The 16085-nt window shown below is 35.8% G+C and overlaps 1 protein-coding gene across 4 annotated transcripts in view; it reads left to right on the forward strand.

Annotated features, from left to right (window-relative positions):
* LOC105268393 (telomerase-binding protein EST1A) overlaps nt 1-14419 on the forward strand; it is a 53700-nt gene extending 39281 nt beyond the window's left edge. For 3 of the 4 annotated variants that reach the window (XM_011307923.1, XM_011307924.1, XM_011307925.1), the window contains 3 exons: nt 5146-5308; nt 11742-12047; nt 12354-14419. In XM_011307923.1, coding sequence (XP_011306225.1) covers nt 5146-5308; nt 11742-12047; nt 12354-12490 — 606 coding nt within the window. In that variant the 3' untranslated portion in view covers nt 12491-14419. Of the gene's footprint in view, nt 1-5145; nt 5309-11741; nt 12048-12336 lie in introns of all 4 variants that reach the window. The other variant, XM_011307926.1, reaches the window with a different exon arrangement.
* The last annotated feature ends 1666 nt before the right edge of the window (nt 14420-16085 follow it).

Consider the following 16085-nt stretch of genomic DNA (forward strand, 5'->3'; position numbering starts at 1 on the left):
ATAAAATATAAAGTTGCAAAATATGAACCTGTAATTTAAACTTCACTCCAATGAAGTTTAGCGTGAAGAATAACCAGAGTAATTAAAAAATTCATTCCAAGTGCATCATAATGTTGAGTAGTAAAGCTGGACTATGCATATAAAACAGTCGGACTGATGGTAGGGAGTATACAGGAGGGAGGAAAGAGATGGTGATGGTGAAACTCAAAAGGGTTAATCTTCTGTCTATTTCTGAAACAAGTCGTTCGCCAGTCTGGAATGCCGGAGGGACGTAGGCTTCAAGGACGAATTATATGGGAATTCATCGACCTCCGATGGGACTCTTTCTCATCGCGAAGTTGTCTAGTGAAGTCTCAATGCTTCAACGTATTTTAAACATGCCCAACATTTTTTCCCTAATTAATATCACAGACCATTAAAATTGCTAGGTAAAAAATTCAGCGCACTCATCCGCTGTAAATTTTCATATTCAAAAGGCGATTGATAATTGAAAATTTTCAAGCCCCAATGAATTTTATTGATCATCGAAATTCCCTTGTGCAACTGTACATTGAAGTGGAGAGAAAACAAAAAAAAATCCAATGAAAAATCCGAGAGGAATTAAATTTCCTGCATTCCTCGTTATCAACGAAAGTCAGTGCCACATGACTATGAGTGATACCGCACTAAAACCATAAGTATAATGTCCACCTCAAGATATTAACAATTTTCATAACTGTGTGAATGGAAATATCTATTTATAAACTTTTATGGGGTAATAACATTAGTTATAAATTATTCCTGCGTTCATTTTCTGAATCATTATCATCTATTTCGAGTGTAAACGATTTGTACGGTGAATAATAATATCCGAGAGTTGAATGAATCAACTGCTTGCACAAAATTATGAACTCGAGATAGCCGGCAAATATTTTCATCGAATTCATTAAAAGTTTTTCCCCTCGGAAATGATGAATCGCGTTTAATCGATGATTTCACCCCGACATGGCAGGAAAACCCGCTGTAAACTAGTAATTACCCCCCACCAAAATCATCATTCATCCCAGATGATCTGCATTTACAAAATGACCTTTCGAAATAAGAGCAACAGAAATGACGGACACATACATTATGATCCCTTCATTTCAACTTTTTTTAAAAAACCCCAGAGGACTTGTTATTCGTATGACGCTGTACCAGCGACGCCAGCTAATTACTCTAAACTAATTATCCTCTGTTAGCGCCGCTTCCCATAATATTATCCCAGACACCCATGTATTTCGTTTTAATCTCAACTTTTGTCCCTTTGAAAACCAACTCTCCGTTAATTCAACGAATTTCATGGAATTTACGATTATTCAATTTCACGTGACACTTATAATTATTGAATAATTATTCGATATTTATTATCAAATAGGTGAAAAATCCTTGAATGATGGGGAAATTAAAATGCAATTATACGTTCGTTTAACGAGTTAGAGGTCCTAGGGTGCAATGACCCAAACCTTCTGCATAGTTGAATATATACGATGTAATATATCACTAAACCAACTAATTATGTACCGTTAGGTTTGCTCCTGCAGTCGTGAGGATCACCTTGTTCTAACCCTGTGACCTCTATCTCTGACAGGGCGGGTTTTTAGATTTTTCGTTTCTCTTCTGACTACCATTTAATTACAATCGCCAAATTATCCATATTAACCCCGAAGTACACAGCAATCAGCCACATGATAGAGATCAGCAAAAAAAAAAATCTACAGATTGACCCATATTTATTCTGAACATATTGTCTCCAATATTATTATTATCATTATTACTATTTTGATTTCTGAAATAAAAAAATTAATCTCATATCATAATATAATTGATTTGAAGAGTTATCCGGGTCCGCCATTTCGAATCGTGGAAAGGCGGTCGACGGTCGACGGTCGACAAAATGGCGAAAGACATCGGATAACTCTTCGGGTATCTTGTGTGATTAAACAAGCCGAAATACAGAGTAAAATTAATGGGATAGGGGATGAGGGGATAATAGGAAAATTCTGTTATCACTGATGATAGCAGCTTTCAAAATGCCTTGAAAAATAACCCCACAAGTTGGTGATTACGTAATCTCGAATTACCCCCAGCAACGTTATTATTACAGATTGGCTATCAATGAAAAATGAAACTGAAGGAACTGAATTCCTCCGTCCCCTGAAAAAATACCCACCGGTTGGTGAAATTGGATCATTAATAATCCATAATTCCATGATGCATGGTACTGAGGCATTATTGTCCCCGGTTCATCACATATTAATCCCCGGAGGGTTGTGAATATTTTTCCACAAATCCCACGGGTAAACCCCTAAAACGCAAAATTGCACTTGCACTTTCCGAGGGTAAAAACTCTAATGAAAATTTACGATTCTCCGCAGAGAAAAAATATATTCATGACGTCATACAGTCCTGCACTAGGTTCAGTGATTATGAAATATTGTAGTCAACATGAGACTCACCGATAAATAATACGCAACGCTGCAGGTAAATGATGGAACGATCAGTGAGAATGAATGGCTAATAACCGCAAAAAACACCATCTGTTGCGGGTTAAAAAAAAAAGAATAATGAGTAATAAAAACTTGATCTCTTGAAAATACACTCGTTGAATTACAGAATTATTCACCCGCCACTGGTGTTTACTACCTCAACCTCCATTTTGTCTCCGATATTTTTCATCTTCATTATTTTTCGAAAATTAATCGCAATGAACAGAATAATTGTTTGGATTAGCGCCGTTATTAGCAAAACAATCTTATCTGATTTGAGGTCAACGTACCATAAACCATAATTGCCTGACAATCACTCATTGTCAAGTGTCATTTTATTTTCGTGAGCGCAAGACGATTAAATAATGTTACCGCTGTAGTTATTTTCGTGCATCGAATCGTTGAACTGGTCTTACATAACCTTAAAAATAAATATAAAAATGGTGGAAACAGGAATTCTTCGTTTGCAGGATAATCATGTACTATCAACGTGTTCGTTTCCCTTTTTTATGTCAAATCTCCGTGGCATACGGCTCGTACACGAGTCATTCCCCCGTACGTGGGCGAAATTTAGAATTGTTTTTCCTGAAACCGTAGGTACATTTTTTTTTCCTCCCTCTAGGAAGACATAACCTCGCAATCTCGTTAGTTCATTCCGTACATTTTATTATCCTTCATTATGATCATATTTTACGATCACCCGAAGGACTGGTCCTTCATGGTCACTTCCTCCGTTGGAGTCCCTTTTTTATGTATTTTAAATGTCATGGTCGAAAATATTACGAGCACCTCATGTCCCGTCCCCAGGAGGTTATGTCATGAAAAACCTAGCGCCATCTACACCCCCCCCCCCCCTTTCTCCTCCCATTGTTCTATTTTTCGTTCTATGTAGCGCTTTTATGCATGATGAAAAAAAAATTCTCCGTTTTTCTGACGGAATATTGGACCGAGTTTAATCCCCCGAGAGCCTTTGTTGCGGATCCCCTGGGTTATTTCGGGAAAATTCTGGTCAGATGGATCATTCCAAGAGAAAAAAAAATATTGACAATCAATCGTGTAATACTTCCACCCTTTTTTTTTCTCAATGTATTGTAGATTAAATCTTCTAAGGCAGCTGGTGCAATAATTATTAGCTAAAACTGTCTGTAACCTTGCGGTCAATAATATGAAGCGTCAATTAATTTGGATGCGAATTTCGCGCTGTCATCGAGTCCAAAGCCCGTGGTAAAATTAAGACTGAAAAGTCAAACGAGAAAACGATTATTGTTGTATACAAAATGGTCGAAATGCGTATAATAATCTCTGACAAATGATGACATCTCTGGCACATCATATTATCGCTGGGTGACTAATTCGTGTTATTATCTTTATCCCCGTGATTATAATAATTTTTTATTGTTTGTTTCCCAACTCTTTTTTAGAGATTCACTAATGAGAGCGGCAAGTGAAGTCAAAACTAATATTATTATCATGAAGTTTACCTTGGAATGAATCGATGTTTTGTATTACCGACCGCTGAATTGAAAAAAAAAACAAGTAAATAATTGCCCTCGATTACCGCATACCATAAATTTTTGCTAATAACTCAACGATTTTCTCCAGTACGAATATTATAATGAGGATTTTCTTGTTTTGACTGGAATTCCTATTTCAGAGGAAGTCATAAATTGCGATTTTGAATTAAGCTAGAAGAATAACGTCTCTTGTAATTAAGACTAATTGATTGCCAGGGTTAATTCGATTGATAGAACTTATTCCCGAGGAATACTTATAATTTGAGCGCCACATAATTGGAAAGATATCATGTCCGTTCACCCGTGGCACGAATCGTTAATAAGTCGTTTGAATATCAATTTTCATCTTGGATGTTACCGCGACTTCCATTCGACACACCTTCCTCGTAAACTCTTGTCGCAACCCGATTACAACGATATACATCGCCAAAAGGTAGAAATATATGAACTTGAAAGGATATACGATATATCAAGGATATATTACGTTATATTTATTCACCCTGATACTTATAAAAAAAAGCTATCATCTTTAAGTGTCTTAAAATTTTCCATTTTAATAAAACGAATCGCTGAAAAATGCCGAGGATAATTTAAATGCTCAATCTGTTCATTTCTCTCATTCCGAAAATTCTCTCATGGAATAATCCCAATAACTCCTTTCAGCGATAGTAATAAGTATCGATAAGTACATAAGTGGAACGAAACGATAGGCCCGAGGCATTGAATCCAAATGGCAGTTAAATTGGCTTGGGTTTAAACGGACGTTAAAGTAACCATCAAACTCCAACCACCAGCTTTTCTCTATCGATTCCCATCAAACCTTGTCAATCTGAATTTACCAACTCCCGTTACCCAGATTATTCTGAAAGAGATGATAATTATTATGAGTCCAACAGATGCAATGGCTAGGGTAACAGATGTCACAGTACACACATGAAAGCTCCCGCGTCTGTCTGATTTACGACGATCTGGTGGTCATGTAGGAACAATGGGAACTAATGATTTTTTTTTTCTCTGGGAATTTTGCCACCATTTTTTCCTAATTTTTTGAGAACTGCGCACATGCAGCGCCATTTTCAATACTCTGTAATGTTTAATAATTCATAATATTTCATGTGTTTCAGGCAATTCTGCTGAAGTCGTCGGTATCCGTGGAAATTGAAGTGCGACCTAGACAACTTGTTCCAGACACTAATTGTTTTATTGATTATTTATCGCAACTGCAGAGTATTACTAGAGCTACATCAGGAGCGCAACCATTGTTTACACTTATGATACCACTCGTTGGTGAGTAATTACCTCCATATTGTATTTTACTCGTAATACAATCGAATTGACGAGTTACCCGATGTTTTCCGCCATTTTCAATTTAAAAAAGGTCGACAAAATGGCGGAATATATCGGGTAATCCCCAAATTCTCCTGCGTTCCTGTTAAAAGTCGAAGAAAATAATTTCAATGAACATTTTATAACAGGATAACAAGATTTAAAAATTAAACTAGTTTTTCCAATTTCTTTTTTTTTTTCGAAGATAGCGAATAATTATTCTGATGTGCATTGCTAATTTACTATCGAGAATAACTATTTAGTTGAAATTCCAAGGGTAATTTTCTCCGTGCGTAATGGATTAGCTGCCATTTTCAACTCACAACTCACAGATTACATTCAATTACTGAGTAGATTAAATTGAATCACCACAAATGGTCATAGCAGCGGGGCGATCCCCAGCCCTCTCTTCTGATAGTGATAATTCATGATAATGACGGTAGTCATATTATTAATTATGAGTGATTAATAATGGCATTCATTCATTATCCACGCGAGATAGTATCTGGAATACGGAAAAATATTGTGATCATCATTCCTAAACGGTAATAATCCGGATGAACCTTGGAATATGAGGAAATTGGGTTTTCCCGAGTGTTTATTCCTGTGTGGAGGTCTTTATTACGTTCATATAAAACCGATACGATATTCCCATTGTCTTTCGTTACTCGAAGGTGCAAATATTTATCCAGTACATTTCCGAGGGATCATTTCTCGATCCGGCCCTTATTTTCTCTCTCGCATTGATTCACAAATTCTGTCTCCTGGGGATTGAAAACGGGGGAATAGGGAAGGAAATGGCAGTTTATCACTGTCGAGACACTGAAATTTACAGGCCAAGGGGTACTGCGCTGAATCACGTACAAACTTTTCAGCATCCGTGATAATCCCAACAATTCATAAAATCATACACTGATAGAAAAATTCAGCTAATGTTGGTGTAGGGTATTCAAATAAAAAAGGACCAGTACCTGCAAATAAATAAAAATAAAATAATCTCCTCTCTGAAATTATCTATAAAAATAAAACAATTCTAAACCAAACATTACCTCCAAAACCAAAATTACCTCACAACAAAAAATATGACAACTGAAATAATTATTGCTCCACAATATTACAGCTGAAAATATTTCAACAAAACACATTATTTCGAATGATTACAAGAACGAGGGGAAAGCGTAATGAATTCTCATATTATTATTGAATAAATTTACAATCTATTCTAATTAAACAATAGCATTTGCTAAATTTATTATAAAATTCGTAGAAGGACAAGAGTAATGGAATAAAATCATGGTGGAATTGTTTTGAATGATGTAATGGGTTTCTGAGAAAAGGTCATTTCCATAACCAATCGTTACTCACTCTAAACACCTGTTCAATTCCTCTCGTGCGTTGACATCATCAGCTCGTTCTCCTGAATTTTTTTCGCCTCAAACCCCTGTGGATTGATAGTTCATTAGGTCAGCGTTAACACTCAAATCCCTTAATAATTTTACCTGCTTTCAACCCCTCAAATTACGTTTCTCTCTATTCTCTACTTTCTGGGAAATAGGCGAGTCAGTGTGTCATTACATCACTCACGAATTTCCACACGTTTTGGGGCCAACAAATTTGCACTCTGAGGATAAAGAGATACTCAAGATGTCTTTATTATCTTTTCCCGTCAGTTATTTAAAGATCTTTCATTCAATCCAGGGAACTGAAATGAGGGAAATGATTGCACTAATCGAAGAAGCCAACATGCGATTTGATTTATGATTTTTCGACAAGCAATGATTCAGGCGCAATTGTCAGACGGGAAAGTACGGGTTTATGATGTCGGAAAAATTATACTTTCCGCACAGAGAGAAGGAATTTTTATTGAGAGATTTTGCGTTTCGTCGGACAATTTATCCGGATTTCTATCGACTGCATATTCCATGCTTTTTTAATTTGGCATAATTGCAAGTGAAGTAGATAAATTGAAAATATATTTGAATTATCGGAATTGGAGTCCCGGGTAAAAAAAAATTGTAATCAGAATAATTTTTCCAAATTTTCAAAAAATTTCTGGAAAACTTTTCATAAAATTTTTTTTATGAAACAAAAAAATCGGAAAATTAAACAATTTTATTTTTGGAAAAGGTTTTGAAGAATTTTTGTATAATTAAGCTGGCGTATTTTTTGAGAATATTGAAAAATCGAAAAAGTAAGAAAACAACAGTATAATTAAGAGAAAAAATTATATTCGCACAAGTTTCTAGAAAATTATTTAAAAAATTTTCCGAAACAAATTCTTGAAAAATTTTTCAAAACATTTCCCAAAAATAAAATTGTTGTATCTCCCGATTTTTTTTGTGTGTCAAAAAAAAAATTGCTGAAAAGTTTTTCAGAAATTTTTTGAAAATTTGGAAAAAATATTCCGATTACAATTTTTTTTACCTGGGCTGATTAATGGATTATTAAAATTCATATGTCGAACTCTCAAAAAATATTCGTTTATTCGAATACCGAATAATATCCGATCCTTATCGTCCTCTTCAAATAATCTCCAAAAATCTATTACCAATGCTTTCGTAAACCTCTTGAGAATTGACTGACAAAAGTTATGTTTGAGAGGTTTCTACAGCAGAAAGGATGTCAAGGAATTCTCAAATCTCACATTGAAACTTCCCGGGGGATATCCTTGCCAAGTATGAACTATGACAAATAAAAATTACTCAATTAACCACACAATATGCAAATATCCTGTGCCAACGCGGTTACCTTGGCTTAAAAATTGACGAGGCGATAGTATAATGCGTACTCAATATAATTTAAATATATCAATCGCAAAATCATAAAATTATATTGAAATATATCATAACAAATAATTTTACATTTCAATCGAAAATTAATTCAATTTCCACGAAATCGATTGAAAAATGACAAATAAAAATCATTCTTCAAAAAAAAATTCCACAGTAATGTTTAAATGTTTAAAAATTGATTGCGTCGTCGATCAACAATAGAAGTGACAAAAATGATAAAAATTCTTTGAAATACGATGAAAGGGAAAAAAAATGCAAAAAACGTATGAGGAAAATGACAATCCCCTGAGCCAATATATTCCACATTTTTTTCAATGAAATAGTAGGGACCGCAGTATCGTTTAAAAATACAGCCACTATATTCCCGCAGTAACTTTTACAACCACCGAAATTTTGTTGAATTTATTATTTTCCGTACATCATCAGCCTATTCAGACTTCATGCTCGGTAGATATGAAATAGGAACCCTTATTTTTTTATCTCCATACCATTTAATTCTCTGTTCCTCCCCTTTCTCTGCCCTTCGTCCTCCCACAGATGAAATAAAGGGGAGAAGGTCAGATATGAAATCCTCCAAAACTCACTCCACCTTTTCCAGAATGAAATTCAAAGTAGTTTACGTATTCATTCAAATTTAAATGCAATAAAACTTTTCCCCTGGTCGCTCAGATGAATCGAGGGATTATTGGGTTTTACCCGCTATTTGTTTTCCGTTTTAAAGAGGAATCCCAGATATTTGTGGTCCTGAGTGCTTGGAGAATCGATTATTGAATATGGGGAGAAAAAGTGATTGTTGAAATCTCGGGGAAAAACTGACTGGATAGATTATAGTCCACCAGATGTGACATCACGTTTTTCCGGAATTCGCGGGTTATCGTTTAAAATCCCATTAAACGAAAAGTATTTTAGAAATTTTTACTTCATATTTTCTAACTGCACGATTAAAAAATATTTATTATAATAAAATGGAGATCCCAATTTTTCCTCCATTTTTTTTTCACTGATCAGAATTTTTTTTGAGTGTACTGCCTTGTACTGTTAAAAAAAAATGGCGAAGTAGAAAATTCACGACTTGAAAATTTCAATCACGAACCAGTTGAGCAGTCCCACGTGCTTTTTGTTCAGAGTAACCTCGAGGCAAAAAAAAAAAGGACTGAGGCACCCGAAGAATGTGAAGAACACCATCACATAATTTGATTTTGAAGTATCTCAACCATTCGAGCGTAGTTACATGTAAAAATAATGTACGAGGTACCTTAAATTCATCTTCTTGACTTTCTTTCGAGGTACGAACGAAAAAAAAAAAACGAGTGCTGTCGTAAATATCGATGGCGAGGCAGGCCTCACAGAATGGCGCCTCGAGCACCAAAAACTCTACTTGTCTGTCGAAAAATTCCACTTCAATGCACTTTAAAAATTCGTGCTCTTCCCTCAATCCCCAGATTAATTCGAGATTAATAGTATTAATAATAAATATAATTTGACATTCATTCTGATGCTAGATTAGATGCTAGATTATCATCGAATAATAATTGTATTAATACTTCAGATCGAAATAAGCCCGTTATATAGTTACTCGATTCTGGGTGCAATCTATTCCAAATATCCAATTTTCCATCGTGAACTTCTGACATTTCCTGCATCCAAACTTGGCTGTTTGTGAAACATCAATTGTGCGCTGTTATTAATTCAATATCCTTCGTCTCTTCTCTCTGCGCTAAAAAAAGACTTCCAACATACTTCAATGAAGTATATTCAATACTAAATATATAATAGTCATAATCTCATATTTTTAGATTTGAAAAAATCGTAATAAATATTTCCATTTCCATTTCCATTTTCATTTCCATTTGCATTTGCATTTCCATTTCCATTTAGTGTACACAGAAAATCCAAGAAAAAACCTACCGAAATCCCCCAAAAAATGATTGTCACATTCCTGGAATATTTTTCCCCGTAAATTTTTAAGCGATCGATAAATAAATATTGACTGCATCCCCGATTGAATTTAAAATAGGCGGGATGAATTCGCCGTCTAAAATTCCTCCTCTTCAACATTTTGCATGATTATATATTTTTTTTTCGACGGTATATTTTATTGCACCGTGGCACCGGTGGGGGTGAAAAACGAAAGTGTGCTTTTATGCAAAATCGTCTCTGTTGCCGCCCTTTGACCCTTGGCCATTCTGTCTGGTCGAGTGGGGATATGCCAATGTGATAAAGAAAGACAACGAATAGAGACATCAAGGGAGGATAGAAAGAGGAGTACAAAGGACAGAAGAATCGGGTGGATATAGGTATATGCAGCATATATATGCCAATGAAAAAGGTGGAGAGGGGAAGGGTTTGCAACAACGGTGAAGTTCACAGTTAGGTTCTCACGGCTCATACATGAATGCATGTGTGGGCAAAGGAGAACCCATTGCCTTCATATGTATAGCCCTGACCATGATCCGGGCGTGGGCGATATCCCTGGTCCAGCGCAGATGACCCAACATCCACATCCTATCCGAGATACAAATGACCAACAAAAAACAAAACATCTTCAATTTCTCGCTAATAAAAATCAGTTAGCCATTGGACACCCTCGCTTCTATAATACCCGTGAAGCGAATTATTTCTTTGATCATATACTTTTACATCAAGATTATAAACAATTTATTAATTGCCAGGATTTTACAGTCTATTTTTATTTATTAAGTTGAAAACGCATTCAATATATTCAATAATCCAGTGTTATAACTGGAATCGCAAAATAAAACGCGAAAATTTATCAAGTCTTCGTTAAGAAAAAATAATAAAAATAATAAACGGTCATTGAGTGAATTCACGAGTCGAAAATTTTTCCAAAATTTTATCCGGAGAAATGGAAAATTGGGAAACATCATGGTTTACTTTCTGGAAGTTAGATTGGCTGTTATCAAAGATTTGAGACTCAACATCGATGTAAATTAGCGAGACCCTCCGACGTGTTTCTAGAGGGCTTCACTCTGGATTAATTATCCACCACTTGTTTATTATTTATAACTAATAGTTACACAGAGAGAGAGACGGAAGGAATGACGAGACTACAAAGTAAAACTCTCGAGTGTTAGTCGCAGGACGGAATAGAGGGAATCCCCGGGTAATCCCGTTAGTTTCTCCTAGCTCTCAGTCCCCCTTTTAATCCTCCATCCTATTTTTTCCATCGAAACTTGCTGCGGGCGTAATGAGTTTTCCCGAAAAAGGGGCCAAAGTTCCACGTAATCAGATAGCTGACGTAATCTCATTTCCCTATTTTTTTTTTTAATGAAATTGTTTTCCGTGAAATTGGTAACACTGGACGTACGGGTAATCCCCTTTCATTGAATTTTTAATATCCTAAGTCACCACTCAACAGTTTGGAAAAGCGTTGGTGTATCCGTTAAGCAAATACACGCCTAAAATTCCTCAGGATTCATACGTATATCTCGGCAGTTTGCATTTCTCAAATTCATGAAGATGAAAATTAAAAAAAATACTCTTTTCTCCTCGGAGGCAGAGGAATCCTTTCAACCTCTCTCCAAATACATTATCTCCATGAGGAGGAATAAGAAAAAATAAAATTGAAATTTGATTTGCAGTTCTGAATGAGCTTGAGGGATTAGCGAGAGGGGCAGATCCCAGGGATTGCACACCGAATTCACGGGCGATGCTAAATCCAGAGCACGTAGCTAGGGTGGCGGAGTCTGCTAAAGCTGCATTATCATTTGCAAGGAGTAGAAATCCAGCGATAAGATGTCTCACGACTAGAGGAACTGTTTTGTCATCAAGTACTTTCACTGTTGAGGAGGATAACAGTTTCGATGGATTGACGAGGAATGATGACAGAATATTGGCGACATGCTTGAGTCTCTGCAAGAGTAATAACAAGGATCAACCACTTGCTGGTGAGTCATTAAAAAATATTATATTTGTTATTGACTTATTCAGTAGTGATACCACAATTATGACATATTTTCTGATAAAATATGTTGAGAAATATCCAAGTGCAAAATCGCTATTTTCCTTTCCTAAAGAGAATTAATGACTTCTCAGTATAATTCACTGGGCAGAAGTTGTTTTCCCTCAATGAATAGTCGACAATCTTGACTCTGTGCACTCACGTGAATTATCAATGGCCAGAGATGGGAGGTACGCGGAAAAATAGAAAATAGCAAAGAAGTATTTTACAAATAGGTTCTTTACTGCTTCAGAAGAGGGACAACCAAGACGCCTAAGACGAGAAGTGGTGCTCCTCACCGAAGATAGAAATCTCCGAGTAAAAGCATTATCTAGAGATGTGCCCGTACGAGAAGTCCCCGATTTCATACAATGGGCGGGTCTAGGCTGAATATTCAATATATTTTTCACGTGATTCCACTTAATTTACATGAAACATTGCTCCAATTGTGACGATAAGAATCAATGGATAATCAAATGATTTCCATTCTGACGTTGGAAACGTCGAATTCATTCTAGGGACAAGTGACCATTATCGGTCAGGTCAGGTTTATCCTTCTTGATCGAAGGGTATTGATAATATTGATACAATCCGTAATACCTAGGACCTATTCCTCTCACATACTGTAGAAATTCATTAGCCAACCTAGAGAATGCCGATAGTTTCTCTTAAAACTCATAGTTTTATCAGATCTTACCTATTTTTCATTGCATCATAGATTTTAATTATTCGAATTCATTGGAATTTGCCGGACAGTTGTAAATTATCCTTTATATCGAAATTGTTGCGGCAATTTTTGGTTAATTGATGGATCATTTATTGGGTCTATTGAATGAGATATCATATTCATTACAGATTTAATAGTGATCTACCTGGATGTTGACGTTGTTTTCTAATTGCGATTAGAGCAAACGAGAGCAGATTGCAAACTTCAGTCAAATGATGTTATTAATAATAACAGATTGTAAAAAATGAATTGACTTGTGTTAACGATTAACTGACGATATCAATCGGATGATTAGATGATTAACAGTAACAATCAAGATAAAAGTAAATTTTACATCGTTTTTAGGGTAACAGGACTTTTAGATGAATCATGAATGTTAGGTGAATGGATGTTAACGTCAATGAAATTTCATTAAGTGATAATGGATATTAATGCTTACGATTAATCATTACACTTTGTATTTTTATTACCTCTGAGCTGCTGGCCGCGAAGTATAATGCACTGTCAGAGTAATTGAGTGTTTTAATGATTATTAAAAAGAATTAGAGTACGAAAATTAATGAATCATGTGAACTGTGGAAAAATGGAGGAATGGGAATCGAAGGTTTTGTGTGAATGTATGTGAAAATATTTCGACGGTGCGAGAAATAATTCGCAGATACTTCGACGCATCAGGAGAAATAAATATTAAGATTAATTCGTAAAAAAATTACAAATCAATTTTGCATTCGTCGGTGCTTTTCAATATTGACTTTCACCAATTTGAATAGAAATCGGGAAAACGGTGCAGTCGTTCAGAGCTACTGGACAACAGTTTGAATCAACGGATACATATTTTTTGATAAATTAATTATTTAACTGTAAACCTTGAGTAAGAACGGAGGCATGTGGACATGTGAAAATATCAATGATGCGAGAAGAAGGAAAAGCGGAGAAAATACTGAAGAAGAAAGAATGTGACTCTTTTATCGTCCAGTGGAATTTTTGTAATTAAATGTGCGGAAAGAATGCAGACGAGGAAAATGCGGATAATAGACTGACTGCCATCGAAATTAATTCAGGTGAGATGAATTGAAAGAATTTTTTCTGTCAATTTTTCAATATTTTTTTTTTTGGTCTCCCTTACCTCAGTTTTATTCACTATTTCAGAGGTACAACTTCATCATTACTTGACTCATGCTTTAATTACTTCTTAACTATTAGACTTATTTTATAAAGAGTGAGGAATTGAGTGAAACAATCAAGGGAATGATTTCTTAGTCACATTACTTGAATTATTTGTCACGTGCAATTATTATCAAATAGTATTGCTATACTTCCCTGGAATGTTATTACCACCGATAGTAGAATTCCTGCATCTCACTCGTCTTCTCTTATCATTCATAAAAAAATGCTTAGCAAATAAAGAATAAATTCAATTATTGAATGAAACTAGACTTAAAGGCGCAAGAAAATACCAATCATTACCCCTATTTTGGTTCTTATCTCAGGTACCAGAAAATTGTTAATCTTATCACGTTAACTTAATAGAAATCTCCATTAAAAAAATTTATTGATCTATTGTAACTCGTAATAATGAATAAAAAGAGAGTAACGTGACGCAACACAATGGACGTCATTTTCACCTATCAATCATCAATCCCATCCAACAAAAAGTAAGACAAGGTGCTCACAAAAATTCGTAACAAGAAGAAAATAATCATCGATTCATAAAAATTGAAAAAATCCATTCTTCAAGCTCCAAGCGTTTATGATTGACTGAATTTTTTTATTTTATCGATGGAATTACGGAGTGTACTGCTCGGTTTGATATCTTCTCTTTTTTTTTCTTTTCACGATTGCCCCCTTTAACCGTGTTACAATGCCGACTCTTTCCCCGACAGTAACCCATTCCAGGGTAGAAGTTCCATAGAACTGCAAGAAAATCCATGAAAGATCCCAGTCGTCCGTTATTCCTATTGTCCCCATCCATCACACTGACAAGATGGGCACAGTAGGTTTCCTTATCCTTAAAAAAAAAAGATTACTGCAGATTCCTATAATTCCTATAATTTCTATAATTCCTATGATCAAAAAAAAAAAATACTAAACTCCCTTTAATATTAATCTCAACATTACTATCTTACTATACCAAGAGCGCAATGAAAAATTCGAGTCCAGGATAATTCTTTCGAAATTCCCCCCGTTTTCATGAATTGATTAATCTCCAGATCCATTCCCAGCGTCGAGCTGTCAATGCTGTCATAATAAGGGCCCGTTGACACTAGGGACCCCATTAGGTCCCTCTGGAAGAGTAAATTCAATGCGCAAAGAGCCACTGCTGTCTCCACATCTCTTCCATCACGAGTACAGTACGACAACTGTGATACAGCGAGTACTAAAAGAAGCTGAAGGTGGGAGAAGGGAGTAGGAATATGTATTCAAAGTATACTGTATACATTCACACACCCGCGATCGGGTCAGGATCAACTGTGCGGCCCTTCTTAGAGAAACCAGGAGACCATATTTTTCTTTTTCTCTTTTCTCCCTTTTTTCTCTCTTTTTTCAATGTAAGAAGAGAGAATGAACCGTTAGTCTCCAAGCCTTCCTCACAACGCCTGTTTGATAACGCGAGATGCACTTCTCTTTCGTGTACGTTTTCTCATTGGCCATTTGCTATTTGCGCCGTTGCATTTAATCTCGGATTTTTTTCTCACCGCGTCTAAATTATTCCAATGAGATTCTAATAAAGCTGGAGCTGCAGTTGCAATATTAAAAGATACCGCTCGATGGGGTTCTTGGTAGGTTTAATGGCTCCCGTCATCTCTCAACGAATCCTGGGATCGGGGGAAAAAAATTGGCAAGAGAATGGGGAGAATGGGGAGAATGGGGAATGGACCAGTGGAGGCTGTCGCTGAGTAAATTCGCCGGTTTAAGCGTCTGATGCTGGGGGCCTGTTTCCTCTTGTTCGGGGAAAGCGGGCGCGACGCCAGAAGGGCGTCGGCACAAGTTCAAGATCAGTTAAAGGTCGCTGATCGTAGACGAAAAACCACTGGCTCGTGGCCAAGGCCACCTCACATTTTCGCAATCAATATATTCTACCAGGAAAAAATACACGGTGACGACGAATATTCACTTATAATACCACAAAAGCTTTGAAATTATCGCGCATTTTCCTTTCAATTTGCGAATTAATGAAATTGCGAATTAATGAAATTGAAAAATTTCATTTTTTGTTAAAAATTTCATTTTTTAAAATAAGATTTGTCGCAAGTTCAA

Source organism: Fopius arisanus, unplaced genomic scaffold (assembly GCF_000806365.1).
Source record: "Fopius arisanus strain USDA-PBARC FA_bdor unplaced genomic scaffold, ASM80636v1 scaffold00057, whole genome shotgun sequence".
NCBI lineage: Eukaryota > Metazoa > Arthropoda > Insecta > Hymenoptera > Braconidae > Fopius > Fopius arisanus.